Below are 22,879 nucleotides of genomic sequence, written 5' to 3'. Positions count from 1 at the left end.
TGATTCTGAGTAGAAATAACATAAAAAATCCCAAATTTGAAGAAAAAGTGTAGGGGACAACTTTAAAAAAAACGCCCACCTACCAAAGTAACTACTTGGTCTAACCTGGAGCCTGTAAAAACATAAACTCGTGCATGATATAAAATGAGCCCTTCGTTTTTAATCAGTTAAGCTGAGTTTATTAAACGTGCTTAATGAGCGTGCGAGTAGGTATCATCATCAATTCATCATGCAGCCTTTCCAAAGTTAATTAAGGCCGTTCTACTTTTTCGTGGAGAAAATACGCGAACGAGATAAGCAGACTTCTTGGTAAACCTAGGTTTTATGTTTCACACAGTTATTATATAGGTATACGATGTGATCGTAAACAAACCGAAACAAAACAATAAAATTCTACTTCATTCCGTACCTTTTGTAATTCACGCTATGGTAATAATAATTGATAGTCTGTGTGGAAAGAGAAGAGTCGTGAAGTGTGAGGGAATTCTACGACTCTTCTCTTTCCGCACAGAATATATATGTCATTCGATTAATAAGGATAAGTTTGTCAAGAGATTATTTGCATTTATTTAATGTATTTGTAGTCAACTGATTAACACTAATTAAGCTCCGTATCGCACTTCTTACAAGCTCGTACGAAATATTAAATATGTATTCTTAGTAAAATGATATTGATAGGTGTATGAAAAAGGCCAAACTATTGTAAATAAATCGACAAGCCCATATCAGGGGTCGCAACAAACCAGCCTACACAGCACATTCGTATTTATTCAAATGAGCTCATTTCGTATTCAGTGTCTGCGTTTTGGGCGAGCCTGATAATATTTCACTCACAGACGACAGTCAGCTCGTGGGGCGGCGACGCGGCCGTGAAGATCGGGGTCTCGAGGGACACCTCGCACCAGTACAGGCCGGAGGCCGACGGGTCCAAGTTCTCGATGGTGATTGAGTCCTCCGTCGATAGTGACATCTGTTCACAATGACAAAAAACAGTTGGTTTATTTACCTTTAAAAAAAAGCGAAGTATTACAGTACAAGCTCAGAAGTGAATAAAATTGTTCTTATTATCATCATCATTATCATTATAATATCATTTCCGTACTAATGTTAAAATAAATTTGATCTAAAATGAATTCTAGTAACTGGGATTACGTTTTTGTGTAATTATTCATATGTTACAATATCCACTAATATATTAACTAATATAGCTCATTTGAGAAACTACAAATGTATCGAGAAAGTCTCGAGAAATCCCAATAAGGCCTAGTTTTCTTTTTAAAATAATAATCCTATATTGGGTAACCCCAATAAGGCCCAGTTTTCTCTCTTTAAGACTAAGTCAGATGGCATTCGTTGTATGTAAGTCTAATGGATTATGGATTGGATTCGATTTCCAAACCTGGAAAGCGCTATGATGTGGAGGATTCCAAATATTCCTAAATTAGGTTCAGCATTAATTCACTTCATCTAAATACTCCGAGCAAAACGAACCAAAAGCTATTTAAGTTAACTAATATTCTAATGAATTTCACAGCCGGGATAAATATGCTTAACTTTGTAATTATACTTAAGTAACAAACAACATGCTCTCAAGACAGGAACTTCTCTAACTTAATAAGATTAAACAAGCTAATAAAGTGCGTGCGTGTGGAAGAAGAAATAATGTAAAAGAGGGCAATATTAATAAATAAAGGTACATATTAGGTACGACATTATCGTATGTAGGAAGCACGTGTAGCTAAAATAAGTTGCGAAGTTGGCAACTCTGGAAGTGATTAGTGACTTAACTGTTGCCTGATTTTAAAGAACAATTAGCAAGAATGCCGTTAAATTATACTCTCTAATATATATAAGTACTGTAAAATAGTATAATATTGTTTTCGGTTTACGAATGTGTTGCAGAAAGTTGTTTATTAAAATTGTGTATTGCATAGTGTTACTTGGTAGAAATATCATTAGGCAGAAATACTTCTGGCATACTGCTTTTCGCATAACATTACTTCGTAGAATTTATTTTCTCATAATATATTTTGGCAGAAAACTCTAACATAACCCACTTCTACCAAATGAATATTATGCGAAATGACTATTATAGCAAGTATAGGTATAAATATATGCTAAATAATATGCGATAGTATCATTTTCAACTAAAAGTTTTTCTGCGATATTTGATATGCGAAATGTATTTCTGACAAATAATATTCTGCCAGATGAGGGTAACCCGTTTCTATTGTAGTTATCGTAGGTATAGTTAGTATTAAGTACTTCGTTGGTGTAATCAATACCGGCCCATTAACTTTACATCCCGAACAAAGCTTAAATAAATCTATAGCCTTAGTTCCATTACTTTTCTTTCGTTTGAGCAGTTATTTGGGTTAACTTTCAACACTCTGTGGAAACAAACTTTGTCAAATTACTTTTATTAGTTAAGTAGGTGCTCGCAAAAACATTCTAGAACTTTGTTTTGTTACAAAGAAAAATGTGAGGCCACATCTGGATTCTGGGTATATATATCCTGAAGGGACAAGCGCGTAATGGTTTTAACACTTTTAACAGACCCAATATCATGTTAACAGTAAAGTAAATTCGTGTTAAAATCTGGTATCTAATGTCTGTACGACGATCTCAGGTAATTAGAAGATATTAATTAACTGCCGTAATTGATCTTACTTAAGCACCTTAGAATTTTGCAGTGCGAATCTATTTTCAGCGTCGGGAATGAGAGTTTGTAAGCATCAGTAATTTTGCAGCGCAGGTGTTACTCCGCCCTATATTCAATTTTATTCGTTTATTCTTAAAACAAGAACCGTTTAAAATATTTAGGTGCCTTAGAATCCAAAGAAACATACAGTTATACGTGCCCGGAATAGGGGCTTTTCAGAAAAGACACTCTTGTCAATTTGGCACTTGTTCCTAGTTTTCATTAAATTGGATAGATAGCTATAGGTAGCTATAAATGTATCCACGGTGTCTGCCCGCCCGGCTTCGTCGCCAGACTAGGCAAAGGCGCTTTGTAGCAAAAAGTTGTTTTTACGACGACGCTTTTCATTAAAAATGGGAAATTTTCCTTCAGCGCTGGCTGTGTGAAAATTTTCGAAACTGGTCTTTTAAATGTGCTAAATGTTGACACCTAGGCTAAAAGTTACCTAGTATACGTTTTATACTAATAGAAACTACTGTAAATGTAAAAGTTTTATGGTTTGCAGTACGTTTTATTTATTATAAAAGAATGAATGCTTCTCTGATTTTCGTTACTTTATGTAAGGTACTTAAGGTAACGGAGGCACTCGCTCCCGGACGTACTGGAGCAGCTTGGACTCGGAGCGCAGGAACTCCACCTTGTAGAGGAGCTGCGGCGGGACCTGTATACTCGTACATGACGACTTACATTCAACCGCCCCCCAGGAAACGTGTAGTTAGTGAACGGAGGCACTCGCTCCCGGACGTACTGGAGCAGCTTGGACTCGGAGCGCAGGAACTCCACCTTGTAGAGGAGCTGCGGCGGGACCTGTATACTCGTACATGACGACTTACATTCAACCGCCCCCCAGGAAACGTGTAGTTAGTGAACGGAGGCACTCGCTCCCGGACGTACTGGAGCAGCTTGGACTCGGAGCGCAGGAACTCCACCTTGTAGAGGAGCTGCGGCGGGACCTGTATACTCGTACATGACGACATACATTCAACCGCCCCCCAGGGAACGTGTAGTTAGTGAACGGAGGCACTCGCTCCCGGACGTACTGGAGCAGCTTGGACTCGGAGCGCAGGAACTCCACCTTGTAGAGGAGCTGCGGCGGGACCTGTATACTCGTACATGACGACTTACATTCAACCGCCCCCCAGGGAACGTGTAGTTAGTGAACGGAGGCACTCGCTCCCGGACGTACTGGAGCAGCTTGGACTCGGAGCGCAGGAACTCCACCTTGTAGAGGAGCTGCGGCGGGACCTGTATACTCGTACATGACGACTTACATTCAACCGCCCCCCAGGGAACGTGTAGTTAGTGAACGGGGGCACTCGCTCCCGGACGTACTGGAGCAGCTTGGACTCGGAGCGCAGGAACTCCACCTTGTAGAGGAGCTGCGGCGGGACCTGGTGGAGACAGCGCAGCGTGGCCGAGCCGCCGCGCGCCACCCACTTCGGCGCCGTCAGCTTCACCTCCACGTCCGTGGCCTGACCGCTTCCTGGACATGACAAACATTATGTTACTTCTAAGGGCCACTTGCACCATTCACCCGGGGTTAACCGGTTAAATCTGGAGTTACCATGGTTACCAGTACACTTTGACACTGGGTTAACGGTTTAACCGCTTAACTTCGTGTTAGTGGGATGGTGCAAGTGGGCCTTAATTGTTTAATTTAACAATGGAGCAATAACTAGGTACCTACTAAACCTCAGTTTTTCTCTCCATGTTAGAAGTTACTTTCTATAGTCGCTGCAATTTTACAGCTTTCAGATGTACCAGGTAATTAAGATATAGTCCGTCAACCAAATCTTGTCAGTAGCAATGTAAAGCAAACTAAAGTAGGGCAACACTCAAAGAGCAGTATTGCGCTAAGAAAAGCAGCAATGTACATCGAACCAAAAGATATTTTTTTTTCCGCTGAGCGCGCCCTGCGTACGTCAATTCAAATTGTCACTCGCGGTTTATTGAAAAAAATTGAAACGGACGGACAATTTAAAAGCGATGTTAAAACAATGTTAATCAAAATGATGAACAAATTTGAAGATATCAAAAACTATCGTAGTGCTTATATTCTCTTTGTTCCCTATCTATGTCTTCTAAGTTTACTAAAATAAAATCATATCAAAATGCAGATAATTAGATAGTGCATATATTTGTTATTTACAATATAATATGCCACTTGTTAATGTAAATTAGTGTACTCTTCTGGATGAATATGACATACCTGTGTAATTTTTTTGATTGGTATATATTGTACAATAGGATTACATATTAAAAATAAAACAACTGATATTTGGGTGTTTATTTAATTTAAAGGTAAATAAGATAAGGGTCACTTTAGCTTACACTATAATTCAGGTCATTAATTGAAAAAATATAATGAAGTTACCAATGTTACCGGGTCACTTCAACCAAGCATAATACTCTGTAGTATTCTATTGCATCTTTGTAAATAGTCACAACTGATTGCTGAAAATATTAGACATGTGGGCCTATGGACGGTTTCCAGGACACAATTTATGGTCTTGTTGGAAGGATTTAGGCATACGTTTTAATTTTATTTATGCCTTTTAACCCTAAAACAAAAAAACTGAACATAATCTTAAAAGTTCGAAAGAGTTCTTCCAGTATGTACTTGTCATAACCTCAATTTTTAGTAATGTTTACCATCAACGAGCATGATTGTACATTGTAGGCCCCTTAGCTTTGCTTATTCTTATTTAATATATTGGTATTTAATGGTGACAGTAGAAATATCTCTTGAAACAGAAACGATTCAGAATGAAAACCAAATGAAAACAAATAAGGTGACGGCTGTCGTTCACGATCCACATTCCACAGATAAAACACAGATGACACGCATTTTGGAATTATTCGAACACAGTGTTGCTAACCCGCGATTTTTCAAATTTGCCGCCTTTTACTACTGACAAGATTTGGTTGACGGACTTTAATATATATATATACTAGCGACCCGCACCGGCTTCGCACGGGTTGCGTAATTTTAAAGATCTAAGCATACATAGGGACAGACAGACAGCGGGAAGCGACTTTGTTTTATACTAAATATGTATCGTTTTTATTATTATTGAGAAACAAACAGTCATTCATTAACATTAATTAGTAGATTAAGCAGCAGTAAATAGACCTATAGTTTCCTTTAGGTAATATGTCTATTGTATCTTGATTTTCTTTGCCACACAATTACTGAGTGCTCACGTAGCCTCGAGACGTAGACGAGATTTTTTAACAGCCTGTTCTTTGTAGATTTCCTCGTTAAGGCTGTAGCATTTACAAAACCAACAGTATATTTTTTATTTCTTTTTGTGCGTTCATTGTTGAAGCCATTGATTAATGAATTTTGGGACAGGAATGAATACGAGTAACTGATGCTGCTACATTCATTGCGTATTCAGTAACAAAAGACTCGATTTTCGTTATAAAATGCAATGCAAATGAGAAATATACGAGGGGGCAAACTGAAAGTTTTTATAATGGAGAAACTGTAATAAGGCGCTGCTTTAACTCTTTCTGATGACGTGTACAAATTTTCGCTTGAATTCACACGGCTCATTCTCCTAAAGCCCATTTTGTATGGCAATTTCAGGTCGTCAGATGTTTTGTATGTTATTCATCAAATCAAATAACAAGCGAATGACATACCTCAAAAAATTTATAAACAGTTATACTTTCAACAACTATAATTTGTATCCTTCTGCTAGAGTCTGTGCGGAAAGAGAAGGGTCGCAGAATGTATTGGTTCCCATATACGTAGGTCACTCGATAAGTTTTGTGATGCTCGAAATTCGAAAATGGAACGCAGCTGAATTATATGTTTTTTTCTACTCCAGCACTTAAATGTGTCAATTAAATGACTGACAGTGATATCTAAAGCAATGTCATTTGAATGCTTTGTCTATAGGCTCATAAGATGACTGCTAGCAGTCATCTTATGAGTATAATACAACTGCTTTATTTTTTTCGACTCGACTACGTCTCGTTTTGTAACTTCGACCCTTGAATTTTAAGAACCCTTATTATATCACTGTTGCATAAACTACTATTAAAAAGCAAATTTATTTAAAAATAGAACACAAGTTGCCGATTCGCACCAATTCAAAAAATGAATATGTTACAGTCATTTTTCTAAAACGGTTCCCGCATTTTTTCTTTGAAACGATGGAGCTTAACCGCGAACATTTGCGTGCTATGATATTTTATGATTTTAAATTTGGTTTATCTGAACAATTGTGTTTGCAACGATTGCAGTCAGCGTTAGGAGATTCTGCTGCTTCACGGGCAACAGTTTTTAGATGGTTCAACGAATTTAAAAGGGGTAAAACCAGCCTCGAAGATGACCACCGAAGTGGTCGCCCGCAAACAGCAGTAACTGCAGAAAACGTTTGGACTACTGAAATGTTGGTGCGAGAAGATCCACGAATAACATACAAGGATATAGAGAATATCTTAGGCGTCAGTTCGGGGAGCGTTAGCATCATTCTACATCAACATCTTGGAGTAAGGAAGCTCTGTTGTCATTGGATACCACATTTGCTCTCCGATACTGAGAAACAGGCTCGTGTAGATTGGTGTCGTGAGATGCGTCTACGATTCGACAACGGGACATCGCGGCGTGTATCGGAAATAATTACAGGTGACGAAACATGGATTTACCAATATGACCCGGAAAACAAGCGGCAATCGTCAGTATTCTTCTCAGAGGGAAAGTTACCAACAAAACTACAAAGACCTCGTAACGTCTTAGCTCCCTGCGATTTCTTTTTGTTCCCGGTGGTGAAAGAAAAAATAAAAGGGAAGTTTATTTCGAGTGCTGAAGAAGCCGTGGCTGCATATGAAGAAGCAATTTCGGACCTATCTGATGAAGACTGGCAAAAGTGCTTCCAAAGTTGGTTCAGACGAATGGAACTTTGTATAGAGAGTAATGGAGAGTATTTTGAAAAAATGAAAAATAAATAATACTAATATCTTCAATAGTTTTTTTTTAATCTCAAAATTTATCGAGTGACCTACGTATTCCACGACTCTTCTCTTTCCGCACAGATTCTATATGCTCTCTAAGTGACATTTTTAACAGCTTTTAGTGTTGCCTATGTATGTCTATGCTGCGGACAGATTAAGTTTCAGGAATGTTTAGTAAAATATATGATTCTTGTAGGTATTTAGGTAATATTTGTTTTGTTGGTGTGGATTAGTTGGGTGTGTATTCAATTTGACCGAAGGGAGCCCATTGGAGCTGTGTACATAGTCCCTCTAACATACGAGCCGCACGTGTCGGCCGGTGTTTGCTCCTAACTGGCGTTGCTAACAAATGGGATGCCGTTCAACTTTTTGATTGTAATAATACCGGAATACGTGTTAACATAAATTCCGGAACAAATAAGGATAACTCTCTGGTCAGATGAAACAAAGCTTTTCTTTCCATTTAATGTTTAGGTTTGACAATTCTTTCAATAATAGTATTTTATACAATCGTGATATAATGGAGAGCTTTTCAGTCGAGTATTAAGGCCACGAAGCTTGCTGAGTACATGCTTTTTTTTGAACTTAAAAAAAGCAAACAAGCACGAAGCGAAGATACGATTCCAACCTTATCTCAATACATCTGTTAGCGATTTATCAGATAAAACTAGAAAGGTTACAAGAATTCTGCAAGAGCTCGGCGTAATAAATTTACACACATAAAGACTCTGTTTGCCCTCTTGTTCAAAGGTCGTGTCACCTTTCTTGACTTCTTACGAGATATAGTCTACTCAATTATTATTGTTGTTTTATGCTTCAATTTGTTACATATTATTTATTAGTGACCAGCGTGTTTCAGAAACTATTTGACGCTATTCAGTAAAACTAGATGTCGTTATGTTGTTAGTTACCGACATATCACGCAATTTATCCTAAAGGTATATTTATAGTAATTTAATTTATATTATGTAGCAACGGCTGGCTGACCAGGTGGCGACAAGCCTGGAGATGTCGGTCAGCACGGCTCTCCAAGAGGCAGAGGACAGGAGCTGATGGAGAGAAGCCATTTCGAAACTTCTCAGAAGGAGGCACGATCCTCAGTAATGAGGGAACGACGGAACGAGGAGCAAATATAAAAAAAACAACAACCTACAATAAGAACGCCGCACGCCCTATAGTTGTAGCTTTCATAACTCAATTAGTTTAATTAACACACAAAACTAAAAAAAAACAACATACCTAATAAAACTTACTCAACCTACCTGATACTACACTACACTAACTAATGCTGCAGGTAAAAAATTTGCCCTAAATAGCTTTCTAGACAGCCCAGTACTCCAATTTTGATGCTTACTATATTGCCTTTAGGTACTAAAGCTTAATTGAGCTATAAGTTTGCCCATCACACTTATTTTCATTTGCGACCTTCACAAAAAATACTTACCTAATACCTACAGACTTGTCGGTTTATTGTTGTAACACTTGTAACAATATTAAGTGACTTAGTATTAAGTGGCATCGTCATTGGCTATGGATGATTTAAACGAGCACAATCAAAATTAATAGGTAGTCATAAAAATAATCATACAATATTATGAAATTGAGATTTAAAAATCAATCGTGATCGTTGCTCCGCGTCGCAAATTGCCTCAATAAAAATGTCGACGGCCGTAAAACCGGTAATGTCGCATCTCATTACAATTTAACGGTTTCATCAAAACTGTGGTCTAAAGGCGACATTTGATGCAATATTTTCACTCAGTAGAAAGCGTTCCTAATTTTCTAAACTCTGGTATACAAATGAGCCACATTTCATGCGTAAATATTCTACACTGTATAATGTTTATTGTACCAAGGGGAGTTATTATGAGGAGAGTTTTAATCACAGTCTTATATAGCGTTTCTAAATAAAGCTAAACTAATCTTCTCAGCCAAACCAATATTAAACCTAATCTAGTTCTGTGAGAGTAAACACAATATAATTAAAGGACTGTCTGGCGTCAAGTTTCTCTATCTCTTTACGCGAGCTGAATTTGTTTGTCCAGCCGACGTTTTGTGCTGTCAAAACAAGAATAATTAGGTATATACTTCTCATCAATGGATAAGGTTGAAAAAAATAGATATATACCTATTATCTAGATTTTTAGACACGACTGTATTTAATACGACACAAAAGCCTGCACTGCGCATACGCGAGAGATAAAACAACAAGCGAAGTTAAAATGAAAAACTCCTTATAATTATCATACATTATAGAAAATTATAGTTTTGCCTATGGGTATGGATATTTATCGCTCCTAGTTGAAAATCGCAAGCGTGAAAATTGAGTTCAAGGGTATGCCAAGCGCTACAGAGCCATTGATAAATATGCATAATTTACCTATTTAGATTTATGTAAATATTTTGCTTTCGGCATACGTACAACGTACAATTTACGTACAAGAACATAGGTAGTTTTTTTTCGAAATTGTGAAGTACGTAACTTGTACAATATTTAAAAAAAAGCAGGAAATTTAAAAATAATGGAGTCCCCGATGTCGGCACAGTTCTAATAGTTACTCTATGATCGCAATATTTGCGCTCGGCGATGAGTGTGTTCGGCCTTTGTACAGTCAGCAGCAGAAGTTGCTAAGCAGGCGAGGTGTTCAAAATTACCTTGACACGCCCTTATTCTCTTAACAATAAAGTCGCGTCAAGATCATTTTGAACACGTGGCCCGCTTAGCAACTTCTGCTGCTGACTGTACGCAGGACACCGGCACCATCCGCATCCTTATTACTGAATCGCGATTAGAAAGGGATTGAGATAGCTGTCAATCCATATTGATTTTGACGTAAGTGTATGGAAATCTGTTATTTCTAATCCCTTTCTGATCGCGGCATGATAATACGTGTGGCGAGGAGACACATTCGGAATTTAGAAATATATGCTTGTTTTGATATTTAACAGTATTTGGCACTTATTATACCTACGTATAAGCGTTTTTAGGGTTCCGTACCTCAAAAGGAAAAAACGGAACTCTAATAGGATCACTCGTCTGTCTGTCCGCCACAGCCTATTTTCTCCGAAACTACTGAACCAATTAAGTTGAAATTTGGCACACATATGTAAGTTTGTGACCCAAAGATGGACGTGTAGGTAACGTAATTAAATGAATTTTAAATATGGAGGCCATTTTTGGGGGGGAAATGAGAAAATTAAAAAATAAAATTACTCAAACTATATCTTGTTACATATCAAATGAAAGAGCTCATTGTAAGAATCTCAAATATATTATTTTTATAATTTTAAATTTAATAGTATAGCAGTTATTCAAAAAAATAGGCAAAAAATTACCCCCCCCCCTTCCCCCCTATCTCCAAAAATAAAATTACTCAAACTATATCTTGTTACATATCAAATGAAAGAGCTCATTGTAAGAATCTCAAATATATTATTTTTATAATTTTAAATTTAATAGTATAGCAGTTATTCAAGAAAATAGGCAAAAAATTACCCCCCCCCCCCTTCCCCCCTATCTCCAAAACTACTGGGTCTAAAATTTTGAAAAAAAATGCATAAAATAGTTCTTTACCTATAGATGACAGGAAAACCTATTAAAAATGTGCAGTCAAGCGTGAGTCGGACTTAATGTTGATGTCAACTACTTATAGGTACTTACTTGTTATTCGTAATTCATTGCGTATTTTTTTGGAAATTGTTCATTTGCAAGTTATTTTTATGTATTCAACTCGTATCAAGGTTTCTATGAAATATCGGGGAATTATTACACTTAATGTGTTTATTCGTTATTCGCCAGGAGTGGAGTGTATCGCTATTGTAAATCCGACGCCGGAATCCCATTCCCGTCTCTACTTTTCACATAAAACTTTGTATTTATGCTTTTTTACACGTTTGAAAAACATTTTTGACTAAAAATGTGTTTAAAAAAAATTGTCCATTGTGAGTCGCACTCACGCACCGAGGGCAGACGCAAACGAATTCGAAAGTAGGATGCGCACATATTTATGTAGTAATAGTGTGTAGTGACTTAGTAAAATGCAATTGTTTTTTGTATGGAGGCCGAATCACCTTAATGTTATTACAATCTAACTAATTATAATTAGGTATAGGTACAGTACATAAGCAAAAAAATATATAGTTATCGCCAATCATCATCATCATTCGGTAATTCGGTAGCTACACATCCTTATTCCTATGGTATCAAAAGTGAGTTACGATAATAATATACACAATAAATGTATTTGGCCGTTATAAGTAGCCGTCATCTACTCACTTAATTGTGACTGTACCAATGTCCAAAATCTACCAAAATTGATAAGCTTGACTGCCGTATTCGAACTTCAAGATATTCACAAGAGACGACACGCACTAGATCCATTCTAGATACGTTATCTTAAACATATCGTTATCGTATCTTGGCGATGTCTAAAAGATATCTAATAGATGTCTATTACAAAATCCGAATCGAGCCCACAGACTTTAAAATTCGGATAAACAAGCAGCCAGGGTGGACCAAGGACATGAAAAAGTTGTTTCGGGTTTTCTCATTAGCAGCCACAAGTAAATTATTGCACTTAGACTAACGTCCTCCTTCGTAACGATTTTATCTACTAAAACAAAGTGACATAGTAAATCTTTGATACCGAAGTCGTTTACCCAGATTGTGCGCTTAATAAATTATCAGACAAAGATCAAGCCACCGCAATCCGTAGGGTTGCCAATGACGATACTTAGAAAACGAACAACTCGAACAAGGCCGCTCATGTGTTGTCTCATGACTTCTTTGTTCTTTCTTGTACTTGCGTAGCTACATGTTAAAGACTATTTACTAAGCTTCAGGGTTTAGCTTTTGTGCCTTAATACAATTTTATATTACCAATGTGCTATCATTTATTACTTCTGGAAGGAATACCTAGTGAAGAACGCCACCTCTATTTTTTAAGTCAATTACACCATCCGTTATGCATTTTAAAAACTGTGGAATATGCGTGTAAATGAAGCATTGTTAACTTCATTCATCTTTCCTCAGTTTGGACTTAGAAAATATTGCATATATGCCTCCGCATAGAAAATACTGTGCGTAACGCACATTATATGCGTATTTAGATCTGTAACGTTAATTGCATAATTATTGACAAGATTGTTAAAAAATAGAGTTATTTGCCAAAACAGATTTCAGAGTGCAATAATAATCTAACATCCTTATAGGTAGCCACAGCACACAGGAATCAAATTAAAACGACTTTAGAGTCGTAGAAAGTATTGGATCCCATACAATTCACGACTCTTCTCTTTCTGCACAGACTCTAGTGCCGTAAAATGTGAACATGCCGTTAAAATTTATATGAGAAATGTCAGGCACAGTGCAGCTAATACCCCTTTTATTTCATTGCGCCAGCCTGACCAAAATGAAAACGTAGTGAAAGCTCACTTGTTGATCCGAGAGGAGCTAGAACCTTTTCCGGCTGTCACACATTTTGTGAATCTTTCTATCTCAGTACAGGATGGATCCGTCTTTTCTGCCTCTATAATTTATCGTTATTCTAGGTTGTTATAGGTAGTCATCGCATTGTTGGATTTTTGCACCACTGCTGGGCACTGACCTTCCCTTGTTGTATCAGAGGGTAGCATCGTCGTAGTTTTTTATAGATGAGGTGAAATGAGGCTGGCTTAAAGTTTCGATCTGGGGGCCGATTTTTGAATATCGATCGCTCGATTTCGTCACTCGAAAATCGGTGAAAAACAGCGAAATGCTAATTTTTGAAATACGAGTGTAAGAAATTGGGAATCTATTGGTATTGACCACTCGTTTTCAATTCTATTAGTAGAATGTACAGGCCTAGTAGTGGAGATATTACTGAACGAAATACACGAAATCGAGCGGTCGAATTTCAAAAATCGGTCTCCTGGATCGATTTCTAACTAATTTCTACTTTCACTCAATACCTTCAGCTCACCTCATCTTAACAAAAATTAATACCTATGTAAGTATGTAATTTAAAATACGTGACTTTGTTACATAGGTAGCGTGAAACATTGACCTTGTAAGTATTCTTGAGAGTTGTTAACATAGAGAGTAGGTAACATAACCATCATTTTCATTACAAATATTTTTATTCCTTTTTTTATTAAATTAGTACCGTACAAACATTAAATAAAATAACACGTTACCTCACCTCACCTCTAGTATGTATGTATTCCCTTTTAGTTTTCAGTGTCTTGATAATTGTGATCATTGATCACGTTCTAGATTTTACCCTGTACTCAATTCAAAGGCTTTCAACTATGCAATCGTATGTTCCGCCTCAATAGGTTTATTTTTAAGGCGAATAAAACATCAATAGGTTAGGCTAGAGAAATCGTTTTCCTATTTTTATTTGCTATACGCTAGGGTGTCAGAAAGATTAAGATTTATCACGCAGGAGGAAGCGGGGTATTTTTAGTATAATGTATTCAGGAAATTTTAGTTCATTTTGGGGCCTAAAATCAATGAAAAAGTGTGAAAATCTGACCTAAATCTCCCTACATAAAAATATTTAAGAGCCTGTATAATGGATTATTTTGCTAAAAGGGACGGGAAGGGGGATAATATTGAAAATTACTTAGACATGTACTTAGTTAACATATATTGACGACCGGTCTGGCCTAGTGGGTAGTGACCCTGCCTGTGAAGCCGCGGTCCTGGGTTCGAATCCCAGTAAGGGCATTTATTTGTGCGATGAGCACAGATATTTGTTCCTGAGTCATGGTTGTTTTCTATGTATTTAAGTATTTGTATATTATATATATCGTTGTCTAAGTACCCACAACACAAGCCTAGAGCTTACCGTGGGGCTTAGTCAATTTGTGTAAAATGTCCTCTAATATTTATTTATTATTTATTATTATTATTTATTATTGTAGGTAAGGTTAAAAGTTAGGTAAACTTTTGTACATCGTTGCATCACTAATTGCAATAAAACTGCAGTGGATTCGTTTGCGAGCATAAAAATAAATTCATGTACATTAGATAAGGTTTCATAGCTAAGGACTGTTGCCTCTAATACCTATAAAGACTGTTGAATCACAACCCTACACAAAGTGTAAGTAATACATTTCTTCCGCACACGGCATTGGGGTCGCGCGCAATGGCCCGCGGTCGCTGCCGTGCAACTGACACGTCCGTATATTGCAAGCTTTGTCCCCCACGCGTCCCTAGGGATGTGCTTTTCACGGGAATCTTACATAAACATAGAAGTATTACCATACCTCCCGTATGAAGCGGAGTTATGTATGTGGCTAAGCACAATGGTAATCAGTGAATCGGTGTACATTTTATTGTACCGGAAACACACCTCATCGCGTCATTCATCCGTCGTTGTGGTTAGGTACTAAAAATCTCATTCAGTATAGTAGTTTATGCAACAGTGATATAATAAGGGTTCTTAAAATTCAAGGGTCGAAGTTACAAAACGAGACGTAGTCGAGTTTTGTAAAAAAAGACCCGAGAATTTTAAGAACCAATTATGAGCTGTTGCATACATTACTTTTTCTATGACAGCTGCAGCAAAAAAAAAAAAAAAAAAAAAAAAAAAAAAAAAAAAAAAAAAAAAAAAAAAAAAAAAAGAGTTATTATTAAAAAAAAGAGTTATTATTAAAAAAAAAGAGTTATTATTAAAAAAAAAGTTATTATTTAAAAAAAATTGAGTTATTATTAAAAAAAAAAAGAGTTATTATTTAAAAAAAAAAAGAGTTATTATTGTAAATGAAAACATACCTCTTTCAATCAAGATGATCGGAACTTGTATCTTTAAAAAAAATAAAGCAGTTGTATTATACTCATAAGATGACTGCTAGCAGTCATCTTATGAGCCTATAGACAAAGCATTCAAATGACATTGCTTTAGATATCACTGTCAGTCATTTAATTGACACATTTAAGTGCTGGAGTAGAAAAAAAATATATTACTTTGTAAGCAGCGACAATTTGAGCGACTGTTATGAATAATATCAGAAGATTCGTTTAGCCATGTTTAAGACGAAGAGACTGGTTGTATTAGGTCTGGATATAAAATCCGGGTAAGACATGCATTTTGCAAAGGCACGTATATTTGTTATTGCCGCTGATGTATGTTTTCTATGCATTCAAGGCCAACCTCTAGGCTACGGCAACAACCTTGACCATAGTCGATCCCATCACCCGTGTACGCGAAAATTAATGTTTAAAGACGTTTGATCATATAATTTGAAAAGTTCAGAGTACTAAAAATTTTTTTTTATAGAATTACATGAAATATTCGTATTCGAAAGACAGTCCATAATGAAAAGCGGGTGTCTCTCCCGACGTCGACGGCATTTGCTAGCTATTTCCCGTTCCTGTCCACGCACGTCACTATGCCTGTCCCGTTTGATAAGTGAATGCAATTATTGAGTTAGCTCTTCTAAAAGGCTTTTGAATGGTTCTCTCGTAATAATGAAGGCGGAATCGGCATTGTTCATAACTATCTAGTTCTGATTGGCTCGCAAATCTTTTATTTTATCTTCTTTTATCTTTTATTTTCTTTCCAACGAGCAACGAAGAAAATAATGTCAACCTTGTAGATCATCTTCTTGGCGTTATCCTGGCATTTTTGCCACGGCTCATGGGAGCCTGGGTTCCGCTTGGCAACTAATCCCAGTAATTGGCGCGGGTACTAGTTTTTACGAAAGCGACTGCCATCTGACCTTCCAAGCCAGAGGGTAAACTAGGCCCGTATTGGGATTAGTCCGGTTTCCTCACGATGTTTTCCTTCACCGAAAAGCGACTGGTAAATATTAGGGCTCGCGGTCGAGTCCGTGTTTCGTTTACACGTTTCGAATACCCGTTTCCGAATAACACGTACACGGTTTTCTGGCCCGTTCCGCACGTGTAATTAAGAAACGTGTAATTAAGATCCGTTCCCACGGATAAACGGGTATTCGAAGAAACGGATCTTATTTACCCGTGGCTCCGGAAACGTCCTTGACGAGTAGCGAAGGAACGAACCGGCGTAGGTACTTAAGAGCTACAAATGAATAGACAAAAGATTCGTCAGGAGTTTCTGTCATATTTAACCTTATTTCGTGGTTTATAGAGTCGAAATTCAATAAACGGTTTACAAAACCCTTTTCTGAGCAGGTAGTTTTTGCTTGCAATGTTGCAATACGAGTAGAAAATTAGAAATACATTAGGTATACCTACATGCTAATATCAAAATAGTATTTTATATAAGACTTCAAATACTAATACTTTATGGTTTATTATATAACTTGATAGCAATAAATATAAAGTGCTAGTAATAAAAAATAAAAGCAATAAAGAGTATAAAAAGAAGACTGTAGGATAAAAACTGGCCCTGCATGATCTGGTAGGTATACATACCTACAATATTCTTGCCAATTGCACATTATTAAACAGTTCTTATATTTTTAATAATCTGTAGATATAAGTCCTATAAGTATAATTATAATTAAAATTGAAAATCAAACGAACTTACCAAAGTGAAGTTCGATGACAATTATGTAAACAGCTTCATTCGACGCGATTTATTGTTAACATGCTGTAGTAGCGCCACCTAGCGTCAGCCTTGCACGGATTTTTAGAGGGTATACTTTTTTTTTTTTTTTTTTTTTTTTGTACTCCCACTACTAAACCATCACTCCTGAACGGTCCGGTCGGCGCTCTCGAGTCATTTGTTTAGAGTTACCTACCTACCTATTTTTCACATTTTATTATTATAGGGTAGGGCAGACAAACATGTCTTTGTATAGGGAGGGTTTGCATAAATCGCGTCGAATGAAGCTGTTTACATAATTGTCATCGAACTTCACTTTGGTAAGTTCGTTTGATTTTCAATTATGTCTAACAGCTTCATTCTTTGCGATTTATTGTTAACATGCTGTAGATGTTCAGAGCACAAAATAAAATGTGAAATTGAGATAAGTACACCATTATAGGTGAGTAAACAAATAAGTAAGTAAACAATCATTAGTAGTCAATCATATTTATTATATGAATAATTGTACAAACTCATCACATAGCTTATCGGTAAGTATACTGTAATGTTTCAGAATGAATAAGTAATAATCAGGTAGGTACATTGTACATTTAACCTCATCTTTGTTAACATTATAATCATATACATAGGTAGGTAATACGTGTAAGTAAAAAAAATTGTTATTTACAGATTACTATTGGAAGAGAGGATTACATTTGCGAAATCATTGGGATTGGCAATAATTGGCCTATTGTAAAATCTAGCGAAAACTGAGGAGGAATCTGTCCAGCCTGCAGTTTTCCTTATGACGTCTATACTGATCCCAGATCTATTGGCTGCAGACGTCGCTGCGTGTCGAGTACTATGCGCACTAAAAATGGTTGTATCTATTCCACTCTTAGATAGCATATCCTTAATCCATTTACCTATTGTTTGAGAGGTAACCTTCAAATGAGGTTTTTTGTAACTTAAAAATAAATAATCATCCTTTCGAAACATTTGAGTTTTATTTATGTAGGATTCTAAGCATCGAGCTGGACATATTTCAGGCCGGTTGTCAAAATAAGGTAACCTCAGAACTGGCTGTGCTAAATTGGGTTTCGAAGTTTTTATTAGATCAGGTATCGTAATCATAATTTCTTGGGAAAAATATATTTTAATATTGTTTAATTTAATTAAAGCAAGTGTTTGTATTCGGTGTGCAGTTACTAAAGCCAATAAAGTTGCAGTCTTTTTTGAATGAGTTTCTAAATCGAGATCTAAATTAGGATATTTCTGTGCTAAGTAGTCTAATACAATGCTTGGATTCCAAGTTAAATTGTATTTTGGATTTGTAGGGCGTAATTTGAAAATCCCTTTCATGAAACGTTTTATCCTATCATCATCTAAATTACCGAGTAAAAGTGATAGTGCTGATTTATAAGAGTTTATGGTACCATATTTAGCACCCTTATTAAATATATCTGTGAGAAAATGTAAAACAATCGGGACTGAAACGGAATCATATTCATAATTATGAGTATTACAATATGATATCCATGTTTTGATACAACTATCGTATTGTTTATACGTAGAATCGGACAACGACGATAACATGATTTCCACCGTACTATTAGACAAGGATTTTTTCAAAAGAGTTTGCCTGAAAGCTTCGCGGCAACTAACTTCAGGCTGCGGTGCAGGTTGTGTTGAGTTCTGAAAGGAGAGATTAATAAATCAACATCCGGGCCAAAAAATAATAATTCAGAGTTTTTTAATCTATGAAATAAGGGGAACCAAGGTTGTGATGGCCAGTATGGTACCACAACTATTCCTTCTGCTTTTTCCTTAATAATTTTTTGCAAAACTTTAGTTATTAATGCGAATGGTGGAAATGCGTAGAAAAACATATTTTTCCAAGATATTGTGAAAGCATCAATAGCCCATGCTTCTAAAGCCTAGCCAAGGCTAAATAAGCGGCTTTGAGCTCTAATTCATTGATATGCAAACATTTCTCGTGATCTTTCCAGTAGCCGGAAGCTTCATTATTATTACAATAAGCACCCCAACCAGACAGAGATGCGTCGGAAAAGATTTCCATTACAAAATCATTACAATATAAAGGATTATTTCCCTCGTCAACTTTTCCTAACCACCAAATAATATCAGATTTTAATTTTTCAGGTATTGTTACAAGTTGTTCATAACTAGAGTTATTAAGTAAACATGAAAATTTAAATTGTTCAAAGTATTTTGTATACAACCATGAATATCTGATTGCCGGACAGGCAGATATTAATAAACCGACAAATCTTGCAAATTCTCTCAATTTGCATGTTTTCGTTTTTAGCATGTTAGTAAGACTGTGTTTTATCTTTTCTTTTTTAGAAAGAGGCAATTTCATTATCAAATTCTCAGAGTCAAAAACAAAACCCAAAAATGTACACTCTGTTTTAGGCACAAAGGAACTTTTTTCAAAATTAATGAGAAATCCCAAGTCCTCAAAAGTCTGCTTAGTCAGAGCAACGTTAGATTCACATTCAGAGAATGTTCCACCAACACATAAAATATCATCTAAATAAATCACTGAAATCATGTGATGTACTTTCCTTAAGTATTGCATAACTGGTTTTAAAACTTTAGTAAAAACCAGAGGTGCAGTGCAAAGGCCAAACGGGAGGCAGTTAAATTCATACAAAATATTATTATATTTAAATCTCAAGTATTTTCTATGTGATTTGTGCACTGAAATCAAGAAATACGCATCTTTCAGATCAATTGACGCCATGTAACAATTCTTAGTAATTAATTTAGACGCTGTTCGGTAATCTTCCATTTTGAAATGCTTATTTTCAACAAATTTATTGAGGCATTTAAGATTTAAAATAAATCTTTTATCTCCGTTTGGTTTTGGCACTAAAAAGACTGAAGAAAGGAATTCGCCAGGTTCATGATTGCAGTGAGATATAGCATTAATCTTAAGTAGTTTTTTAATACAGTGATCAAAATCAATTTTTTCTTGTTTAGTTTTAGGATAAACACTAGGATTGTCTGTTCGATAGGGAGTCGTTTTAAAAGGGATAGTGTATCCTTTTATCCAAGACAAGAGCATATTATCATCAGTAATTTCAGACCACTTGTCATGAAAATATTGTAGTCTGCCAGCATATTGTACCTGATCAACTACTTCCGATGATGTCCACCCGCTGTCCTCGACGTCGGCGGTGCGCGGTCGCGATCGCGATCGTTGTGGCGTCGCGTACTGTTGTTGTGTGACATCTGCCTCTGCGAGTAAGCAGGGGCTCGACGGTTGTTGGTCTTCGTGTCCGTCTTGCGGTGTTGGGGTACGAAGTTTAAATTACCCCTATTTGCAATTGTTGACTGAACATTCGGACGATTATATCTGGGTTTAGGGGGATTATTCTTTAATGCTTCGCCAGACTGCTGAATAGTTTTTGCTGCCTTCAATTTTTCTGAAACATTTTCTCCAAACAGCAGCTTATCCCTATTGGAGTCGATCAGAGTCTGTTTTAATTTTGCGTTAATAGACGATATAATGAAACCCCTGCGGGTTCTTGTCTCTGTAAAATGGCTGTCGCAGAGAATGCGGCAAGCATCACTGAGAGGTTTCAATAGTTTTTGTTTTGAAGTCTCGTTTGCAAGGACCATTTCAGTTACTGAAGCTAAAGCGGACAAGGCAATACCCAGTTGTTTTTGCTTGTAAAGTAGTGACGTGTCTCTTTTTACTAGGGGGTCAGGTAAAGCCACCCTAACTTCCGGGTTGAGAGTCGGGGCCATCAAAAGATCACAATTATTAGGAATCAGATATTCTTTAGTTAGACTTTCCTTTAGTTCTTTTGAGAGGCCTTTGGCAAGAATATTTTGCCATCGACTGGCGATATCTTTATGAATAGGCGGTCCCATAGGGGTTTCTTCCCTTGGAGCATCGCCTAGTAACTGAAGAATATCTTCATCAAGTTGCAAATCATCTGGTTGATTTTCGCCTGATGTACCTGGATTTTGCGGCAACGGCATGGCAGGTTGAGGCGGTAACGGTGAGACAGGTTGCGGCGGTAATGGTGAGACAGGTTGCGGCGGCAAGTCGGGCTGCGGCTGGTTGTCCACCTCGGCGGAACGCGGCGACGGCTGTCGCGTAGCTGAGTGCGCCGCCGACAGGCAGGGCGCTGTCGGCTGTGGCGATTGTGCCTCGGATGCGTCCCATCCAGGTTCGCAGTAATACGGTAACAACTCCGTGTAAGGTGTTTCCGAATACGGTACATCTGCGAAAAGTACAGTTCGTTTTAGAATACGTGACAGTATCAGCCCAGAAAGCAGTACGCATCACTATTATATTGACAGAGAGTACCCATACTTGGTAAACTCGCATCAAATTTAGGCAACAGAAATGTAGCCGAAAAAAGCCAATTATTTACGTAAGAATGTGACAGTAACAGCCCAGATTTAGCAGTACGCATCACCATACATTGACAGAGGTAACCCAGGTGCGGTATCCTCGCATCAAATATTGGCATATTTATCTTCCTCAAGATAGGGTATTTTCAAAAACTTACCGTTAAAATTTTCTTCGGACGAACAGTAATCTTCCTGTTCGTTAGTCCTTCTTGCCAGTTTTTCTTGTAACTTAAGAATCTTGCGACGAATTTCGTCTTCAGTTTTATGTTTCCTCTTCGGCATTGCTTCTAGCGTGGGCGCCTACGATGTTCTAAAGTCCAGGAGACGTGCGAAGGCTTGAGCACGGAAACGCATAATGACTCGAGAGCGCCGACCGGACCGTTCAGGAGTGATGGTTTAGTAGTGGGAGTACAAAAAAAAAAAAAAAAAAAAAAAAAGTATACCCTCTAAAAATCCGTGCAAGGCTGACGCTAGGTGGCGCTACTACAGCATGTTAACAATAAATCGCAAAGAATGAAGCTGTTAGACATAATTCAATCAATTGTCAATCATATTACTGATATTACCTACAATGTATGTGTGAGTTTTCTCGAATAGGTATATTTTATCGAATAAATATTCTGTCAATAAGAAATGTATAGGTATTTTTTAATCGTATTATTTTTTAACTTACGTAAGCCAGACATCTAGGTATTAAGTATTACAGTAAACCATGTAAAAATTTATAAATAATCATGTGTACCTATCTGCCGCTGCATTTGTTACAATTTCTTGTGTAGACGTGTTCACCTTATTACACCGACATAAAGCTTATAATTGGTTGTGGCAGTTCTGATAATGGTTTGGGAACCTACTTGTTTTCGGCGATATCAGACAAAAGGGTATTGGAAAACAACACGTTCTAATGAATGGAACACCACCGGCCGGCATTTATTACCTGAACACTCGTGTGAAAGTGACCCAAGTGAACATGAATGATTACCAATTTTGAGATCTATCTTAATGTTTTTAACAATATAATCGCTAGGTAACCAAGGTAGCATGGGTTTTTAAGGTTCTCGCGTGAAATCCGTTTCGAATGCCGCTTGTGTGTACTTTTTTTTGCGTCGTTGGCAGATTTGCTGTTTTCGCTCAGCAGTAAATTGATAATAATAAGAAATAACCACGAAGTAATTCATACTTATTTTCTTAACTGTTATTTTTAACTAATATAGGTAGTATTTGTCTGCACATCTATTCTTCACGAAACTATATTACTTACACAATTATACATGTATAAAATGTATTTCTTTGATTGAAATATAATTATATTAATTATGTAATT

General features: G+C 36.9%; 2 protein-coding genes across 2 annotated transcripts in view; both read right to left on the bottom strand.

Annotated features, from left to right (window-relative positions):
• The window catches only part of LOC134651863 (uncharacterized), a 52,406-nt gene that overhangs the window by 5,165 nt on the left and 24,362 nt on the right, over nucleotides 1-22,879 (bottom strand). The window contains exons 3-4 of the mRNA XM_063506987.1: nucleotides 3,973-4,184; nucleotides 835-970 (exon numbers count right to left, since the gene is read on the bottom strand). Of these exons, the coding sequence (XP_063363057.1) occupies nucleotides 835-970; nucleotides 3,973-4,184 (348 nt within the window). The remainder of the gene's footprint in view (nucleotides 1-834; nucleotides 971-3,972; nucleotides 4,185-22,879) is intronic.
• LOC134654305 (uncharacterized) lies at nucleotides 19,113-21,837 on the bottom strand. The gene is made up of 2 exons (XM_063509774.1): nucleotides 21,714-21,837; nucleotides 19,113-21,422 (listed from the first exon to the last, which is right to left on the bottom strand). The coding sequence occupies exons 1-2, from the start codon at nucleotides 21,835-21,837 to the stop codon at nucleotides 20,326-20,328; spliced, it is 1,221 nt and encodes a 406-aa protein (XP_063365844.1). The 3' UTR covers nucleotides 19,113-20,325.

This window comes from Cydia amplana, chromosome 1 (genome assembly GCF_948474715.1).
Source record: "Cydia amplana chromosome 1, ilCydAmpl1.1, whole genome shotgun sequence".
NCBI classification, from domain to species: Eukaryota; Metazoa; Arthropoda; class Insecta; order Lepidoptera; family Tortricidae; genus Cydia; species Cydia amplana.
The sequence above is the reverse complement of the archived record's forward strand: the minus strand, read 5'-3'. Positions and strand labels throughout refer to the sequence as shown.